The 18,832-nt window shown below is 41.0% G+C and overlaps 1 protein-coding gene and 1 non-coding gene across 6 annotated transcripts in view; both read left to right on the top strand.

The window, feature by feature from the left end:
• IARS1 (isoleucyl-tRNA synthetase 1) overlaps positions 1 to 18,832 on the top strand; it is a 239,037-nt gene that overhangs the window by 33,423 nt on the left and 186,782 nt on the right. The window contains exons 1-5 of one of the 5 annotated variants that reach the window (XM_054035749.1): positions 2,158 to 2,230; positions 6,907 to 6,998; positions 14,963 to 15,089; positions 15,877 to 16,033; positions 17,423 to 17,542. In XM_054035749.1, the coding sequence (XP_053891724.1) occupies positions 14,971 to 15,089; positions 15,877 to 16,033; positions 17,423 to 17,542 (396 nt within the window). In that variant the 5' untranslated portion in view covers positions 2,158 to 2,230; positions 6,907 to 6,998; positions 14,963 to 14,970. Of the gene's footprint in view, positions 1 to 2,157; positions 2,231 to 6,906; positions 6,999 to 8,573; positions 8,591 to 14,962; positions 15,090 to 15,876; positions 16,034 to 17,422; positions 17,543 to 18,832 lie in introns of those variants that run through there. The other 4 variants (XM_054035750.1, XM_054035753.1, XM_054035754.1 and 1 more) reach the window with 4 other exon arrangements.
• Positions 11,055 to 11,189, top strand: LOC128841390 (small nucleolar RNA SNORA84). The gene has a single exon (XR_008445831.1). It is a non-coding gene; the product is annotated as a small nucleolar RNA SNORA84 (small nucleolar RNA).

The raw sequence follows: 18,832 nt of genomic DNA, 5'->3' as shown, positions 1-18,832 counted from the left end.
GAAGCTTCATTTAAAATTAAATTAAAATGCAGAGCCGTCCGGACCAGTGGCCAGGACCCGGGCAGTGTGAGTGCCACTGAAAAACAGCTCACATGCTGCCTTTGGCACGCATGCCATAGATTGCCTACCCCTGTAGTAGCTTAACTACATCTCTGACCCCTCCTGGTCTATTTGAGTATAACGTCTCAGGCCTCAGGCTGTCACTTCTATCTTGGGTGCAATTGTATGACTTTCCCACTGTCAGGGTGGGCAGTGTGGGTTGAAGTTCCCTAGTACAAACTGTGATTACTTCAGCAGACATCACTTGGCAAAGACCATGTAGGGTGTTCCTTTCAAGAGCAATGACAGAGGTATATACAGTGACCAGACAGCCTCTTTAAAGCAATATTAATTTTTTTTAGAACAAAGCATTTCTGAGAAAATATTTTTAAAATAATAACAGACTATAGTTATATCTACTTTTCCCTAAAGCTTAATATTCCCTGGAACTAGGAAGGCCCAACTTCTTCAGAGAGACTGACTACCTATAGTCTCTCTATATCAGCTTATCTCCCTAGATAGCTTCTGACAAGCGACCCTCTAGCTCCCCAGAGAACTGCTTTTTATATGGTTTCAGAGTGGTAGCTGTGTTAGTCTGTATCAGCAAAAAGAACGAGGAGTACTTGTGACACCTTAGAGACTAAACACATTTATTTGAGCATAAGCTTTCGTAGGCTAAAAACCACTTCATCAGATGCATGTCTGATGAAGTGGTTTTAGCACACGAAAGCTTATGCTTAAATAAATGTGTTTAGTCTCTAAGGTGTCACAAGTACTCCTCATTCTTTTTGCTTTTTAACTGTTCCTTTGATTTCCAGGTCCTAGCTCTTGCGATTTGTCAGAGACAGGATCCTTGAAACTAACAGCTTGCCACATTATCTTTCTAGTGAGTGCTGGTAAGTCCTCACTTAGATCTGTTGTGTTGCTTTCCTATTTGTTCCTCCCATGAACCGCTATTAAGTTAGATCAATTCAATCAAACAGGCAATTCTAATAACACACCATACAGTAAGGATATCTCACCAACCAATATATTTTCAGTGTGAATACAATTATTGCACTTCATTATTTTTAGATTATTCCTAGGACTATTTCATCACAACTCACCACTGAAAAAACTGTTCATGCTTCACCCATTTGCCAATTATTTGGTGGCTTTGAGGAGTGCTGATCTCCATTCACCTAGTATCAATACTGAGAAAAAATAAAATTAAGAGGCACTCTTGTAGGCAATCTTAAGAAACCCCCAAAGTCACAAGTGATTTGCATGCAGGCAGGGAAGCTAGGGAAACTTCCACTCTAAATCGGCATTCAGAGACTCAACATCCAGTTTTCCAAATAAGGCGTGTATTTTATTGTATTCTGTATTTCTGTGGCTTGTATGACCATTTGCTAAATAGCAAGCCTGGCTAAGAAACTGGTTCTTGCACACACTCCTTGCTCTAGGCAGGCCAATTCAGTGTACGCATAGGAGTCATTAAAAACAAACAAACAACAGGATGGAGAGAACAAAATTCGGATGAAAAGTACAGCAACGAGCAAAACAACCCAGATAGATTGGAGGGGGGCGGAGGGAAGAAGGGAAGCAGAGAAGGATGGAAATAAATTGCCACTATATCGTATACCTCGGGTGCCTCTTATGCCAGCCTAACTTTTGCGGGTACACACTGTATGTGTGCGGGGGGCCTGTCCTCTGCTGAATTAGACCTGTCGTTTAAAATGGAATCCGTGTCTGAAGCTGCGGAGCGCGCGGTTTGCAGATGCAGAGAGCCCCAGCCTGCAAATGCTCAAACTCAGCGCCGCTGCGCCGAACCCACGCGCGGTGTGTCAGAGCTGGGGCTGTCAACACGACTCGGGTGCAGCACCGAGCAACAGCCTATTTCCTCCTATCACGCGTGGGGCCTCCCAGGAAACGCCCCTACAAAACCCTGGCGTGGTTCCAAGGCTACTTACGTCACTTCTGCACTCCTTCCTTTTCCTCGCCCTATCTCTTCAGTCTCACATCCCCCATGATTTACAGTTACCAAGAGATCCGCTTGGCCAATCAGAGGCTGCCTTGTTGCGGCCTGTGTATGGAGCGCGGTGATTGGCTACAGCAGGCAGGCGTGTCCCTTTGCTTCCTGTCATGCTTTCTTTTGGTTGCATCATTTCTAGCCGGCCGGTTGCCGGGGCAGTGGAGGGCGAGGTGACTGGTGAGTGCAGGGAGCTGGGCGAGTTACCCGGAGGTGGGGTGGAGCGGCACTGTGCAGGGGGGCTCAGCTGCCCATTCACTCGCAGGGATTTGGTGAAGTGACCCCCCTCAGTGGTACAGGCTGTTGGGGTGGGGACTGAGCATGAGGGAGGTTGTGTCTGGGAGGTGAGGGGAGCGCTGGGCCTTAGCAGTGACTGGAGGGAGGGGTGTGCGTGTGGGAGGGGACGTGCTAGCCCTTGAGGGCTTAACGGGTTGCTTGGGCCCCACGCAGGACCCTGTAGGGGAGGCTGTGAGTGCCTGGCTCTTAAGGGGTTCTTGGTTTGTGGTAGTAACGGAAGGAAGATTGGGCAGGGGTATGTCTGTGCCCAGTTCTTGAGGGGGTAGATGATTAACTCCAAAGCAGACTGTGAAGAGTTACAGAGGGCTCTCACAAACCTGGGTGATAGGGCAACAAAATGGCAGCTGAAATTCAATGTTGATAAATGCAAAGTAATGCACATCGGAAAACATAATTCCAAATATATATGTTAAATTATGGGGTTTAAATTCTCTGTTATCACTCAACAGAGAAATCATGGAGTTATTCTGGATAGTTTCCTGAAAACATCTGCTCAATGTGCTGCAACAATAAATAAATAACAAAAAAGCTAACAAAATCTTAGGAGCCAATAGGAAAAGGATAGATAATAAGACAGAAAATATCATAATGCTACTATATAAATCTATGGTACACCCATCCATCACCTTGAATACTGCACACATTTCTCGTCACCCCGTCTCAAAAAAGATATATTAGAAATGGAAAAGATTTAAAAAAAAGGCAACAAAAATGATTAAGGTTATAGAACAGCTTCTGTATGAGAAGAGACCAAAAAGACTGAAACTATTCAGCTTTGAAAAGAGATGACTAAGGAGGGATATGATAGAGGTCTATAAAATTGTGAATGGTGTGGAGAAAGTGAATACGGAAATGTTATTTACTCCTTCACATAACCCAAGAACCTGCGGTCATCCAATAAAATTAATATGCAGTGGGTTTAAAACAAACAAGGGGAAGTATTGCACACAGTCAACTTGTGGAATTTGTTGCCAGGGGATGAGGTGAAGGTCAGAACTATAACTGGATTCAAAAAAGAATTACAGTCCTTCATGCAGGATAGGTCCATTAATGGCTATTAGCCAAGATGTCCAGGATACGAGTCCATGCTCTGGTTGTTCCTAAGCCTCTTACTGACAGGTGCTAGGACTGGACAACAGGGGATGGCTCACTTGATTGCCCTCTTCTGTTTGTTCTCCTTTGAAGCAGCTGGCATTAGCTACTGTCAGTAGATAGGATACGGGGCTAGATGGACCATTGGTCTGATCCAGTATGGCCGTTCTTATGTTCTTAACCTTTATCCCCGAGAGTAAAGGGAAACTGCTAATAATGAATACAGTAGTCCAAATATTGCATTATAAGGAAACATGCATTGGTAATAACTTTTAAGTTATTAAAACTAATATTTTAGAAAGTCCAATTTTGTCCTTATAATTGCTACTTGCTTTATATGTTTCTCTCAGCTTGGAAAGTGAAAATCAATGAAGCCAGTTTCATGGCTTTTATGGTCAGTTTCTTTTTGAGGTTCCCAAAACTGCAATGTTCAAGTGGCAAACAATGCACGGATGGTAAAGATATCTGTTTAATATGTGGGAATTTTAAATTGTCAATGCCTTTTTAATTTTAGAAATATGAGATCTTAATATGCCTCATTTTATACTAACCTTCCATGGATTTGATATTGATTCTTTACTCACTGGTATTTTTAAAGATCTGTAGAATGTAGTTACCTTTTCCTTTGATCTGGAATAAGCATCTTTAAGAATGGCCATACTGGGTCAGACCAAAGGTCCATCAAGCCCAGTATCCTGTCTTCCGACAGTGGACAATGCCAGGTACCCCAGAGGGAATGAACAGAACAGGTAATCATCAAGTGATCCATCTTTCTTTCACATTCCCAGCTTCTGGCAAAGAGAGATTAGGTGTACCGTTTCTGCCCATCCTGGCTAATAGCCATTGATGGACCCATCCTCCATGAATTTATCTAGTTCTTTTTTTAGCCCTGTTATAGTCTTGGCCTTCACGAGATCCTCTGACAAGGAGTTCCACAGGCTGATTGTGTGTTGTGTGAAGAAATACTACTTTTTGTTTGTTTTAAACCTGCTGCCTATTAATTTCATTTGGTGACCCCTAGTTCTTGTATTATGAGAAGGAGTAAATAACACTTCTCCACACCAATCATGATTTTATAGATTTACCTCAATATATGCCCCCCTTGGTCGTCTCTTTTCCAAGCTTAAAAAGTCCCAGTCTTATTAATTTCTCCTCATATGGCAGATGCTCCATACCCTAAGCATTTTTGTTTGGCCCTTTTCGGAACCTTTTCCAATTCCAATATATCTTTTTTTTAAGATGGGGCGACCACATCTGCATGCAGTATTCAAGATGAGGGCATACCAAGGATTTAAATAGAGGCAATATGATATTTTCTGTCTTATTATCTATCCCTTTCTTAATGATTCCCAACATTCTGTTTGCTTTTTTGACTGCTGCTGTACATTGAGTAGTTGTTTTCAGAGAACTATCCACAATGACTCCAAGATCTTTCTTGAGTGGTAACAGATAATTTAGACCCTATCATTTTATACGTATAGTTGGGATTTTTACTACTTTTTTTGTTGTTGTTGGTGAGATGACATGAGGCTATTGTCAGGTGATGGAGGCTCTTTTACCATGTATCAGGAATAGCAATATCATAAGAACTATAGCATTAACCAAATCTTGGCCATTGTTTTTTATCTGTTAGATGGAGTGACTTGCAGTCATTGCAGAGCTGTCAGTCCCTTCAATAAAGGATCTCTCTTGGTTTTGTTTGTTTGATCAAGTTAATATAAAGAGAGAAAAATTTGCAACAGTAGTTGTAGGATGAAGAGATAAATTGAAGTAACTCTATGCAGGGATTTTTAGATAGGTAGGTGTAAACTTTATACATTTCTTTAACAGTTTGGCCTTTATCATAGGACCAATTAAAGAAATACTATGTGTTCTGAGGCATTTCAACATTATTTCTGGAAGGAATGTGGCTATAGTTATTTTAGACAAGTTGCATCTTGTGTGATGTCTTACTGGGATGAAATCAAGTCCTTTTTTTTGTTCTTCCCTTTCTGGGTTCTGCCATAAATCTCTGCTTGCATTTCAGTCATTTTCCCAGATTGGGATTCAAAAACTCACTTTAATCATAATAAGTTTAAATCTCTAATTGGTAGAGAGAAAACACAGAGTGCTATTTTAGGTATAGCTTGCTGTAGGAAAATTGGGATCCCTAATTTCACTCCTGCAGTTTTACCAGGAGTTGCATTGTTATAAGCTTTAGACAAGGTTTAGGCATATGTACCACCACATGATCTACCTCTGCTCTAAGTAGGGTGAAAAGGTCCACATCCTATACTACAGTCTCCACCATTGCTACCACCAGCCAAGCTGTTTTGAGGAAGGATTGTTTTCCAATTTTTCCTAGTGTGGGTGCAACCTAAATATGTTGGAGTATCACACAGAGTTTCTGGGTGGCTATCTGGAAAGTTCTAGTGCGGGAAGAAAAATCATTTATGGAAAACTTTCTATAAGGTTAATCTTGAATTAGCAGCTATGTGATGAGCTGTGTACAATGCTACTTAGAATGGAACAGAATAACTCATCCAGAAGAGTTGGGTTTTATGGTCTAAGCATAAGATTTTAAATACATGCTGGAACTGCATGTTGAGAGCCTGGTATGGCTGGCTGAGTCCTTCATTTTGATGAAACAGATACATTGTGTTATTGTTTTATTCTCCATGTGACCCTTTAGTGTAAGACATTTAAAAGCAAGTTGGCTGTGTGGCAATCAAAGATCCTATGATATCCTTTGCTGTTGGACAAATTCCCTGTCCACAGGCACATGTTAAATTGTGCTGTTCACAGGTTGTCTACCTGGCTCTTACCCTAAGTTCTAGCAGTGGTGGATTTTCAGTGTTGAGATGTAGTAGTATTTCATTTGCTTAACTCAGAGAATGTGCTCAGCACTGTGATTCAAAGAGTTTTCAGCCTAAAAGAGACTTGTATTTTTTTTTTAAAGTAATTTACTCATATGTCAATCTTCAGGAGGTGTTTGTATAAGAGGAAGGAGGAGATTTGAACTAGCCTGGGGAGGGAATTTCATACATGCGGAATCAGGCATGGAATAGAGAGTGGGAGAAGTTGAATAGAGCATGAATGATCACATCATGACATAGGAAGGTGATGTGGAACTTGACTCCAAGATAGCTGAAGTCAGTGGGAATCTTTGGATCAGACCTATAGTTAGGGTTCTATAGGACTTTAGAAACTAACTGATACTTTATGTACATTTTTATCACTATTCTGATTGTAATATTTTACTTTTTCCTCATTTTAAATACTTTGGGTTGCACCTATGGCAAAAAGTGATCTGTAATTTTTTTTTTAGTTCACAACCCACACAATGACTGAAATATGTTAAATCCACCATGCTAAATTATATGAATTGTATTAATTTATGGTATAATTAAATTATTGATTTATTTTAAATAGAATTTTAGTAGGCTCCTTTATTTTAATGCTTAGGTCATTGTATTTCCCTGTTCTAGGTACAAAGGCTGCTATTTGTCTGTTAGCTGTAGCATCATCAGTACACATTGAAGAACGCCATTTCCACTGAATGTTGTCTCCTTTTAAAAAAGTATGTTAAAATTTATTTCTTGGTAGTATGTTGTTTACATTTAATTTGTTACTATTCAGTAATAGCACTAAATAGTGAAGTAAAGAAGACATAAGAGAGACAGCCAAATCATAGTACTCGTACAAATGTGTGTGTGTGTGTGTATATATATATATATATATATATGCATATGGCAAAATCTTATTTCTTTCTTAAAAGAAATAGCTTAGTGTTTCGTTTTGTGTGGAAATGTTGTTGTCTCACCAAAAGTAGGTATACAGAGATTTCCACAATAAAATACTCTCTCATCACTAGCAAAAAACAATAATTTCTGCCTGCAAAGTTACATCAGTAGACTCCGAAAGTAATCATGTCGTTTTTGTTGCTTTGTGTATATCTTTTTGGTTGCTTGGGGTTTTCTGTCCTGAGCTATTTTATTGTATTGATGCCTGACTTGTATTGGAGATTGATGGCATTTTAACTATATCTCTTTTTACTTATATGATTTTAGCAGCATCAGTAGTGGGTGGCAGGTTAAGTTCTTCACTTACGGTGCAAGGTTTCCTCTTGGTATCAGTTCTGAAAGATCCAGTGTATACTGCTTTTTAAAACATTTTTGGAGACAGAAGTAACCTTTTGAAAAGAACTTCTCGTTTAGGAAGTCAGTTAAACTCTGAAAAATTCAGCTTACTTGGTTTCATGCTTTCATGCCAGCAGAATGATGGATCTTAAAAACAGAAACTGTTTTGACCAGTAAACGTAGAGCCAAAATCCATACAGCTTTTATCATCATTCTGGTTAAGACCCTTGTTACAGACCCCTGGGGTACAACCTGGACCTGTGGGACCACTGTTCCCCCTTAACTCTCCAGTCTGGGCTGGGCTGTCCCTTAAAATGCTATGTTAGTGACAAGCAGCAAACTCCTCCAGGTTTTGTGATCACTCAACCAACAGCATGTGGAGACACACCCAGCCAAATTGCATGAATGTTCTCGAAGCAACTCATGAACTGCACACAGGGAGAGACCAGCAAACTCCCCCCTCTCGCCCCCTGACCCAGCCTCGCACCTCAGAAATGTACCATATCACACTGCTCAAAACCTTCTCTTGAACAATGCAAACTCGTTAATTAGTTCACCACTTAATCAAAAGATAGTGGACATGCACCAGCCTTTGTATTCTGAGCAGATACCCCAAGCACCAGGGCTGGCTTTAGGCCAATTCCACCAATTCCCCCGAATTGGGCCCCGCGCCTAAGAGGGCCCCGCGCCCAGTGGCAGGGCTGCCGGCGTAGGGGCAAGTGGCTGAGAATCCCTTCCCTGGCTAGAGGCTCCTTTTTAACTTTTACTCACCCGGCAGCTCTCCGGGTCTTCGGCGGCACTTCAGCGGCGGGTCCTTCAGTGCTACCAAAGACCCGGAGCGAATGAAGGACAAACTGCCGAAGACTATGAGTGCCGCGCGGTGAGTACAAGCCCCACGTGTTTTTTTACCTGTTTGTTTTTTTTTTTTCTTTTCAGTCATCCCTGCCAGGGCCCCATCAAAACTGTTCGAATCGGGCCCTGCACTTCCTAAAGCCAGCTCTGCCAAGCACTTAGGACAAACTCACTGTTTAAGGTTAAACATCAAAATAACTTTATTAACTACAGAAAGATAGATTATAAGTGGTAGGCAGAGAGGTCGAGGTTGGTTATATAAGAAATGCAAGATAAAATTACAGTCTAAGTCCTAAACTTTATCAGACTAAGCAAGATTTGAATCAAGCAGTTTTTCTCACCCTCCTGGATGTTGCAGGCTGCTTACAGTTCTTAGTACACAGGCTGAATTCCCTTTTCAGCCTGGGACCAATCTCCCCAGTTCAAATTATTTTTCTTCCCAAAGTTCTTGTTGCCTTCAGACTAGGTGGGAGAGGAGAGCGGTCAAGTGGTGATGACATTGCCTGTTCATTTTAAACTCTCTTCCAGGTGCTGGAAAGATCCTTGCTGGTCACGGGAGCTAGACAGCCCCCATTGTGTTCTCTCAGGGGTTTTTGGGAGGGGCCCACTGGAAAAGTAGATTGTCCTTAGTGGGCCATCAACACATAGCAGGGTAGTCCTTATGTAAATCTGTGTTGGGGTTCTTAGTTGCTCCTTTGTTGCCACTAAAAGGCTAGCTGTGGGCATCTCCTGGACTTCCAACATATTTCAGTAACAAGCATGTAGCAAAACTTCTTAACTTCAGAGGATTGTAATGTTAAACAGATCATGACTTCTCGAATAATACCTCACAAGGCATACTTTACACAAAACGTATAATTAGGGCTGTCAAGCAATTAAAATCATGATTAATCGCACGATTAAAAATTTAATTGCGATAATCACATTGTTAACAATAATAGAATGCCATATATTTAAATATTTTTGGATGTTTTTCCTACATTTTTCAAAAATATTGATTTCTATTACAACACAGAATACCAAGTGTATAGTGCTCACTGTATACTTATTTTTGATTATTATATTTGCACTGTAAAAAACAAAAGAAATAGTATATTTCAATTCACCTAATACAAGTACTGTAGTGCAATCTCTTTATAATGAAAGTTGAACTTACAAATGTAGAATTATGTACAAAAAATAACTGCATTCAAAAATAAACAATGTAAAACTTTAGAAACTACATGTCCACTTGGTCCTACTTCAGCCAATTGCTCAGACAAACAAGTTTGGTGACAGTTTGCAGGAGATAATACTGCCCACGTCTTGTTTACAATATCACTTGAAAGTGAGAACAGACGTTTTCATGGCACTGTTGTAGCCAGCATCGCAAGATATTTATGTGCCAGGTGCTCTAAAGGTTCATATGTCCCTTCATGCTTCAACCACCATTCCAGAAGACAGGCGTCCATGCTAATGACGGGTTCTGCTTGATAACGATCCAAAGCAAAGAGGACCGACGCATGTTCGTTTTCATCATCTGAGTCGGATGCCACCAGCAGAAGGTTGATTTGCTTTTTTGGTGGTTTGGGTTCTGTAGTTTCCACATCAGAGTGTTGCTCTTTTAAGACTTTTGAAAGCATGCTTCTCACCTCGTCCCTCTCAGATTTTGGAAGGTACTTCAGATTCTTAAACCTTGGGTTGAGTGTTGTATCTATCCTTAGAAATCTCACATTGGTACCGTCTTTGCGTTTTGTCAAATCTGCTGTGAAAGTGTTCTTAAAACGAACATGTGCTGCGACATCATCCGAGACTGCTATAATATGAAATATATGGCAGAATGCAGGTAAAACAGAACAGGAGACATACAGTTCTCCCCAAAGGAGTTCAGTCACAAATTTAATTAATTAAAAAAAAAAAAAAATGCATTAACAAGCATCATCAGCATGGAAGCATGTCATCTGGAATGGTGGCCGAAGCATGAAGGGACATATGAATGTTTAGCATATCTGTCATGTAAATGCCTTGCAATGCTGGCTACAAAAGTGCCATGTGAATGCCTGTTCTCACTTTCAGGTGACATTGTAAATAAGAAGCAGTCTGCAGTATCTCCTGTAAAAGTAAACAATCTTATTTGTCTTAGCGATTGGCTGAACAAGAAGTAGGACTGAATGGACTTGTAGGTGCTAAAGTTTACATTGTTGTTTTTGGGTGCAGCTACGTGTAAAAAAATATCTAATTTGTAAGTTACACTTTCATGATAGAGATTGCACTACAGTACTTGTATGAGGTGAATTGAAAAATACTATTTATTTTGTTATTTTTACAGTGCAAATATTTGTAATAAAAATAATAAAGTGAGCACTGTACACTTTGTATTCTGTGTTGTAACAGAAATCAATATTTTTGAATATGTAGAAAAACATCCACAAATATTTAGTACATTTCAATTGGTATTCTATTGTTTAACAGTGCGATTAATGGCAATTAATTTTTTGTCCTGCAAATTGAGAAAATGGACCTGTAATGAGGAGTTACTATATCACTGATCTTGCCCATTAAATGGTTTTTCTACACAGCTCTGAAACATTAGACTTCCATCAATTCAGGTAAAATATCTTTGTGCTGTTAAAAATAGAAAGTCTCTGCTATGCAGGTGAATGTGTGCCCTGTGGTTACTGGAAACTGTTGTGTTGGTACAGTGCTCCAGTTAGTAAAAATGGGCCAAAAGTAATACTGTGGTTTATGCATGGAGTCTGTGATATCTTAGCAGCCTCCATAGCCCGATTACAGTTACATTTTATTAGTATCTTGTGAACAAAAGACGTTTAAAATATTTACTATAGTGAGTCATGAGGAATTGATGACTTCATTCAGAGAAGATCACCATGGTAGATACTGAGTAAACTTATAGTTTTTAAAGACTGGGTTTCATGGTGTTAGCAATGAGTGCAGATGCCTAGTGTGTTTGTATTTGCTGCCAATGAGAGGAACCATTGTGTTTGAGAGAGCGTGTGTTGAGGTTAAAGCAGAAGGCTTTGCATTTGGTAAATATTGGTTTTATTTTCACTTCAGCCACTAAATGGCTGTGTGACCTTGGGGCTGTGAGGAAAACATAGATGATCCGTTCCTCCAATAGTGACATGGAGCTAATTAATGTTTGTAAAGCACTCCAACATCCTAGGGTGGAAACTGCTGCAGAAGTGTGAAGTATTGTTATTTATATTAATTAAGTCTTAACGTCTAGGCCAGAGGTTCTCTCAACAATTTTTCTGGTGGCCTCAAAGTGTGGCCACGAACTCTTGCTGGTAACTGCTTAGACAATTTTTCATAAAATACTTTAGAAAAAAACAAATAAATATGCACATAACTAGGTTCACATCATAGTAATTTATTTATGTAGGTTTTTTTTTTTTTTTTTTTTTTGCAGACTCAGTAATAAAAGTAACGTACAGTTGTCTCTATTCTTTAGTGGACCTAAACAGAATAGAAACACAAATAAGGTGCTCTGCATGTTCTTGTATTTTTTTATTATTGTTTCTCTTGCTTTTTTTTGGCTGCATTTTTTAGACTTGCTAGCTAGTAAGTCTGCTTCTGTGAAAAGTGGTATTTGTATGTTTGTTAATATCATTTTTCACAGCAGCAGACTTGTTAGCTAGCTGGGAAGCAGTAAAAAGTGATATTAACAAATATACAAATATCACTTTTCGCAGTAGACTTACTTAGCCCTGGCAAGCTGGGGAATAAATTAAGCCTTGGATGGGGAGGTAGGTAGGGAGGCAGCAGTGGCAATGAGAGGGCTGGTGAGCCCAGGGATTGAGTCCTGTGGCTGAGGGATGGAGCCCAGCGCTGAGTAGCCAAAGCCCCGTGGTCATAGCCCGTGGCAGGCGCACGCAGCCAGAGCCTGCTGCCCGCCATACTAGGGCTGAAGTCAAGACGCCTGAGCCCCACCGCCCTGGGAAGGTGGGCAACTCATGCCAGCTGTCTGCTCCTCCGGTGTTTGTGGCTCCAAAGGGGGAGCAAGGCTCAACCGCTCCTAGCAGTCCCAGAGGAGGGGCAGCTGCTTTGCTCCTCCTTTCCCCAAATCACCACTCAAGATACTGTGGCCACAAGAAAAGCCCCTGGTGGCCGCATGCGGCCACGGTTGCTGCATTTGAGAAATGCTGATCTAGGGTTATTGCTAGCCTTGTTAGAATACAGAAAAACATTGCCTTGTTCAAGACTCCTTATAATCTTCATCTAGTGGTTTCCCTGGTGAGCTATGTACCAGAAGATGACTTTGTGCTACAGCAATAACCAGGGTTAAATTGTGGCATTAAGCCATGTACTGGAGATGGCGCAGAGTCGTGCTGTCCCAAGAGACATTTTTCTCTAAGGAGGTACTACACCAGGGTTCTATGGATCTTTGTCAGTTGTCAACTGGCTGGCCAATTGGCTGGCCTTGTTGGGGCGTGGACCTGCCTCCTTCATATGTCTTTTGCACAGAAAAACACTTTCATCATCTCCAGCTCCATGGAATCTTTGCACTCTGAGCACAAGGACTCCCTTTATGTGTCACTGGGTGCTTTAACTCCCTCCAACATTTGCACAGGGGTCAGACACAGTCTGGCCCCAAACATGTGAAAGATATGTGGCATATCTCCTCCTAAAAGGACCATGTATTTCTGAGGAAATATGATTATTATAGAGGAAAATGAGCCACCCTTAGTGTTATGAATATAGTTCAAATCAGGGATTGAAAAAGTCACCTTCCACCTCACTTAGGTGAGTGGTACTTGGATGTGTTTTGAGACTGATGGGTGGACAGGCTAAGCTGTCATTTTCTGCAGCATTTAAACTTTCACGTTTTAAAAAAATGAAGCTTCTGGATTTTATAGCTGTAAAAACCCTTTTGATCATGAATTGATGCTGTCTTCCTGAGTAGTCCTTCTGATGTTTCTCATTGCTGGTACTTGACAAGACTAAATACAATTAACAAGGCTCTGTCTTTTCAGTTCTGTGATTCACAAACCTGGGGCAACAATGAAAACAAATACTCTGACTGTTTCATTTTTGCTGTGGTTTGGGAAACCCAGAGCAGTAGAAGTAGATATTGGAATTATTTGGGGGTGAGGTGGGGGGAGGACTAAAAGAATAGAGACAGGTGAAAAAGGGAAGAAGCTTTCATCTATCTCCGTAGCCACTTAAGCAGACAGGATTTCTCCTGAATATCCCTGTGTCATTGGTACCAATATGTTCCATAAGCACGGGTTCCACCCCAGCACTCACTAAAAATTTATGTAGATGTTTTGTGAAATCTTTTGTGTTCAGACCTGAATGTCTCAGTCACATACTCATGTATTTCTAATGGTCAAATATTTTAGCACTATTGCATCTCCATATGCTGGAGAAATCTTGTTTGTAAGTGAGAAATAATTGTCCTTGTAGTGAGTCATTGACTCAGTCAGAATTAGAGTACAGCTTTGGGCTCTGACTTTTACACTTGGGTGTTTTTTAGTTCTTCAGGGAATTGCCAGGAATAAGCAAGAATGGGCTGTTGGCTGAAAACTTTGGCTTGATTTTTCTGTGAGCAGAGAACTCCGCCTCTGAAAATTAGGCGAACAGGTTGATTAGAATTTGTCAGAGTCATTCACCAATTCCCAAGGTGCATAGTGGAGGTCTTACCTCCAAATAATGGGGAGCAAAAGGAGAAAAGTAATGAACAAGGGCAGGAAGATGTTACTGAACAGTTATGGTTGCAAAGGCAGATAGAAATTGTTGCTCTCCACTTTTCTTTCTTACCACTGATCTAATTCCCTGTCTCCTTGTCCAGACCCTTCCATCCTCAGCCTTCAAAACACATCTATTGTACTCTCTTTTACATTGCCATGTTAGTTTAAATGCTGATTTGTGAGCCAGCTCAGATCTCTAAATTTAAAGTGTTGAATTTGATCTGCTTTTTGATGCTGGGGAGAATCACAACCTGACTAAAGAGGGAAAGCACAATTTTGTAAGTTTTGCATGGAAGTGTTCCTTCAAATCTGGAAGAAAATTTGAAAAGGCATTTAGTTTTAAGTAGCCAAGGAAACTCAGTGGAAAATCAACAATGAACATAACCAAGAGTAAATGGAGAACCACTTCCTCATACTATTGTATCACCATGAAACTACTTCATAGTGTATTTAGAACAGACTGCTACCTTAGTGACTACAGGCAAGCCTCATCTTGCGCGCATGTAACGTGCAAATTCAGCTTTGCGTGGTCGGCAAAAAAAAGAGAAAAATAACAATTTAAATACTGTACCTGTAGTGCGGGCGATTCCGCCCGCCATTACACTCAATGGAATTTTGACTATACACGATTTTTACTTTACACACTGGCAGCGGAACGTAACCCCAGCGTAAGATGGGACTCGCCTGTATTTTGAAACAAGATCCTAAGCTGTGATCAAGAATCATACTGTGATATGGTCGTATATACTATGAGATGCTTTTCTAATGGCATAGTGTACTGTATTGAGAAGCTATTTATCCTTGCTTATTCTGTCTTGAAAATCAAAACTCATTTTCTACATGATATTGTTTGATCCTTATAGGGGAAAGAATGGTTCAGCAAGTTGCAGAAAACATAAATTTTCCTCAGGAGGAAGAGAAGATACTGAATCTCTGGAACACGCTTGATTGTTTTCAGGAATGCCTGAAACAGTCAAAAAACAGACCAAGGTAAAAAGCGGCATAAAAGATACAGCTAGTATGCATGAAAATAAAGAGCTTATTTACCTGTAGCTCTTCTCCCTTCTGCTTGTTCACTCATACTACAGCTGCTGCCTTCTTTTAGAACTCTGTCTAAGCCAGCACCACTTTCCATGTTATTACTTTTTCTTTTTTCTTCCTGAAGGTGTGTGTGTTTATTTTTTTATATATATATAATATAGTGTGTGTGTGTGTGTGTGTGTGTGTGTGTGTGTGTGTGTGTGTAAGAATGGAGAGAGGAGGAGAGGGAGAAAAAACAAACAAAAACAACAACAACACGGGCAGAGTTCACATCAGTTTTAGCTCTGGTGCTGGTATTGTAGAACCCTCAGAGTTATAAACACCACAGATACAAACTGACCAGTCAACCACATACTCATTTGGAACCAGAAGTACACAATTGGGCAGCAGCAGAGACAAAAAAAATTACAGTATGTTACTGTTAATTTTTTTTTAGTAGTTTACATTTGAGAGAGAGAGAGCGGCATTTTTCATCTGTATAGTAAAGTTTTAAAGCTGTATTAAATCAATGTTCAGTTGTAAACTTTTGAAAGAACAACCATAATGTTTTGTTCAGAGTTACGAACATTTCAGAGTTGTAAACAATCTCCATTCCTAAGGTGCTCATAACTATGAGGTTCTACTATACAACTTGTGGAGCCATATAAGCAGGAGCAGCACAAACACAGAGAATGGTCTTCCTGTTTTGTGAGGGCTGATTTTGAACTAATAATTTATATTGCCTATTGTTTCACAGATTTACTTTCTATGATGGCCCTCCATTTGCAACTGGGCTTCCACACTATGGCCACATTCTTGCAGGAACCATTAAAGATGTAGTAACCAGATTTGCTCACCAGAGTGGCTTTTATGTTGACAGAAGATTTGGATGGGATTGTCATGGTTTACCTGTGGTACGTGCAATAAGTGATCCTGCAGATACTTTTGCTATCTTGATCTTTGAATATGGTTATCTGTGTATCTGGATAATTTGTTACATCCTCTTCCCTGCCCTCCTCTATTAACCCCCCAGAATTCCTCTAAAACAGCAGTCCCCAAACTTTTGAGGGTCTTGTCGCCCTTCCCCCTCCCTGCCTCTCTGGAGCTGGGCCTGGAAGCGGGGCCATGGCTGGAGGGTGTGGAGACGTGGACCGGGATAAGGGGGCTGCAGCTGGGGTAGGGTCTGGGTCTGGGAGCTAAGCCACAGTCAGGGGCAGGAGCAGAGCTGCAGCTGGGCTGTGGTGGGAGCTGTCAGCCGGGCCCATGGCCAGGTGCAGCTCCGCTCCTGGCCTTTCCCCCAGCCTTAGCCCAGGGCCGGGAACAGAGCCGTGGCCGAGGCTGGGGCCAGGAGTGCGCAGGCCTGGGAGCCAGGAATGTGGCTGGGGTTGGGACTTGGAGCAGAGCTGGGGGTGGCCAGGGGCTGGATGGCGCTCCCTCCCTGCCCCTGTAGGGGATGGCCCAGCCCCTACCGTGTTCCCCCCTCATGGTCCTCCATGCCACCACAGTGGGGTGCATGCCCCACTTTGGAGACCTCTGCTCTAAAACCTTGATGGAGACCTCCGTTTGAGTCCTTTTTTCTTTTGTTACCCATGAGGATTTGGTTAGCTTGGGAGCCCGTCAGTCACTTATAATGGGGCTGAATGTTCTGCTTTGTTCGTGACTTTGACATTATGCTGAAATATCTAAATTCCCCTCCTTGTGTAGTGGTTTTGAATTGTCCATGAAAAGGTGCTATAGGAATCCCTTTTGGTTCTATCATCTCCTTTGTACATGGAGTACCTTTGCATGGTATGTATTTTTTGTTTGGCCCCTGCATCCCAAATTTGATCCTGGGAAACTGAATGAATAATCCCTAGTAATAACTTTAGTGGACTAGCATGTCATTTAGAAATTTGGAATGTTCCAAAGCAAATGATTCAATAAACTGTAAATTTGCTGTGCAAAGTACAGGTAGCTATGCAAGCCTATTGTTAGTAGTTACCATGCAAAGGATGACCGTTTATTGACTGACTGACTTTGACAGCCCTTATTTCTGAAGGACAGATTCATCCATTACTGGTGTTATTGTGTATGTGAGTACAGATAATGGTTGTGGGAGGAGAAAACCTTGTACGTGCGAAATAGGAGCTCAAATATACATGCTTTTTTGCATGAGAAACTTGCACATGCAGATTTGAGTCTGGGGCTTTGGATGCATTGTATAGGGCTGGGACAAAAATTAACTAACTGGAAAATCCTGAAGATTTCGCACTGCAATATGTATTGACTCTTTTTTTCCCCCTTCTCCTCCTCCTCCTCTCTAGGAGTATGAAATTGACAAAACACTAGGAATCAAAGGGCCAGAGGATGTGGCCAAAATGGGTATTGCGGAATATAACAATCAGTGCAGGGGGATTGTGATGAGATACTCTACCGAATGGAGGGTAAGTAGAATGTCAGTATTAACTCTGCCTGTGTGTCTAAAATTGCATGCAATTCTTATGCAATTCAGTAGGACATGGTGGAACTACTTTTGCTGCGCCTGAGGAAAAATAGAGCAGAGCTAACAGTGTTCATCTATGACAGCAGCACTCCCAACTCTGCCTTCTGAGATAAAGTAATTAAGCTGCCAGAGTCCCTACTACCAGGAGGTGGGTCCTGGCATCTGCATTTCAGAACGAGTCATAAGGAATTGAGGCAAGGGGTTGTGAAATTGCATGGCATTGTCTTGACGCACTATTAAATCGCAGTGTCTGGATGTTACTGTGTGGTGACATTTAAAGGGAATTTAGAGAGAGCAAACTCTCAAATTGAGATCCACTGTTTCAATGTGAATAAAAGTTAAATCTGAAAAGGAGTAAGATTTTAACTTCGATAAAACATTGACCAAGAACATTGTGCGTACATCACAAATTTTGGTCAGTTTGTACCCACAAATCTTGTCAGCATTTTTTGTGCATGTAGCTTGATTGTGATGGTGAATCTTTATAGATGTGCATCTACTTTATTCCAGGAATAAATGTAGTTTGACTCTTACTGTACCAACATATATCAATATCAGGAAAGGTCTATCCTGTTTTTGGTCATGTTGCAAAGTTGGCAGATTGCATAGCTACCCAACCAACAAAAGGATATCCCTTATCAAAGTGAAGCATAATGTTCATGTAATTTACTCATTAATTGACTTATGTGCTCTGTGTGAGTAGATATGAAGCAAAGACTTGTCAGAGTCCTTGTGGCTTTAGCAATGTGGCTTCCAAGTATAGGGAGGCCAGAGGAGGCAGCTGGTCCTGAAATAATTTTGTACAGTGCCTACACAATAGCTTTTCCAGCTCTGATTTAGATAAATGTTCAGAGCTCTCAGACTATAACTCTGTAGAAATGGAGAGAACTGTGAAGTTCTGTTCTTCTCCCCATTTTGACTATCGCCATAGCAGTTACATGATTTTAATCAAAAACAAAACTAGTGCAGGCAAAGCCAAGTTTCTGGTGAATCATTTGGCAGTATGCTGAGCAAAGGTCTGACCCATCAGCTACAATACACTCTGAATCTCCAAGTTTAGTTGCAGTGAGTAGATACTTCTGTATTGCATGGCTTTGAATTTAAGGAAAGGCCTGTATTCATGACCTTTCCTTAGCATACTCCATGCTAGATAAAGTGCTCTACCCTGAACCATTGTCAGGCTTGACTGTTTTGTGGGCTTGGTTCACTGATAAGGGTAGAACATGTTGCT

Source organism: Malaclemys terrapin, chromosome 7 (genome assembly GCF_027887155.1).
Source record: "Malaclemys terrapin pileata isolate rMalTer1 chromosome 7, rMalTer1.hap1, whole genome shotgun sequence".
NCBI lineage: Eukaryota > Metazoa > Chordata > Testudines > Emydidae > Malaclemys > Malaclemys terrapin.
The sequence above is the reverse complement of the archived record's forward strand: the minus strand, read 5'-3'. Positions and strand labels throughout refer to the sequence as shown.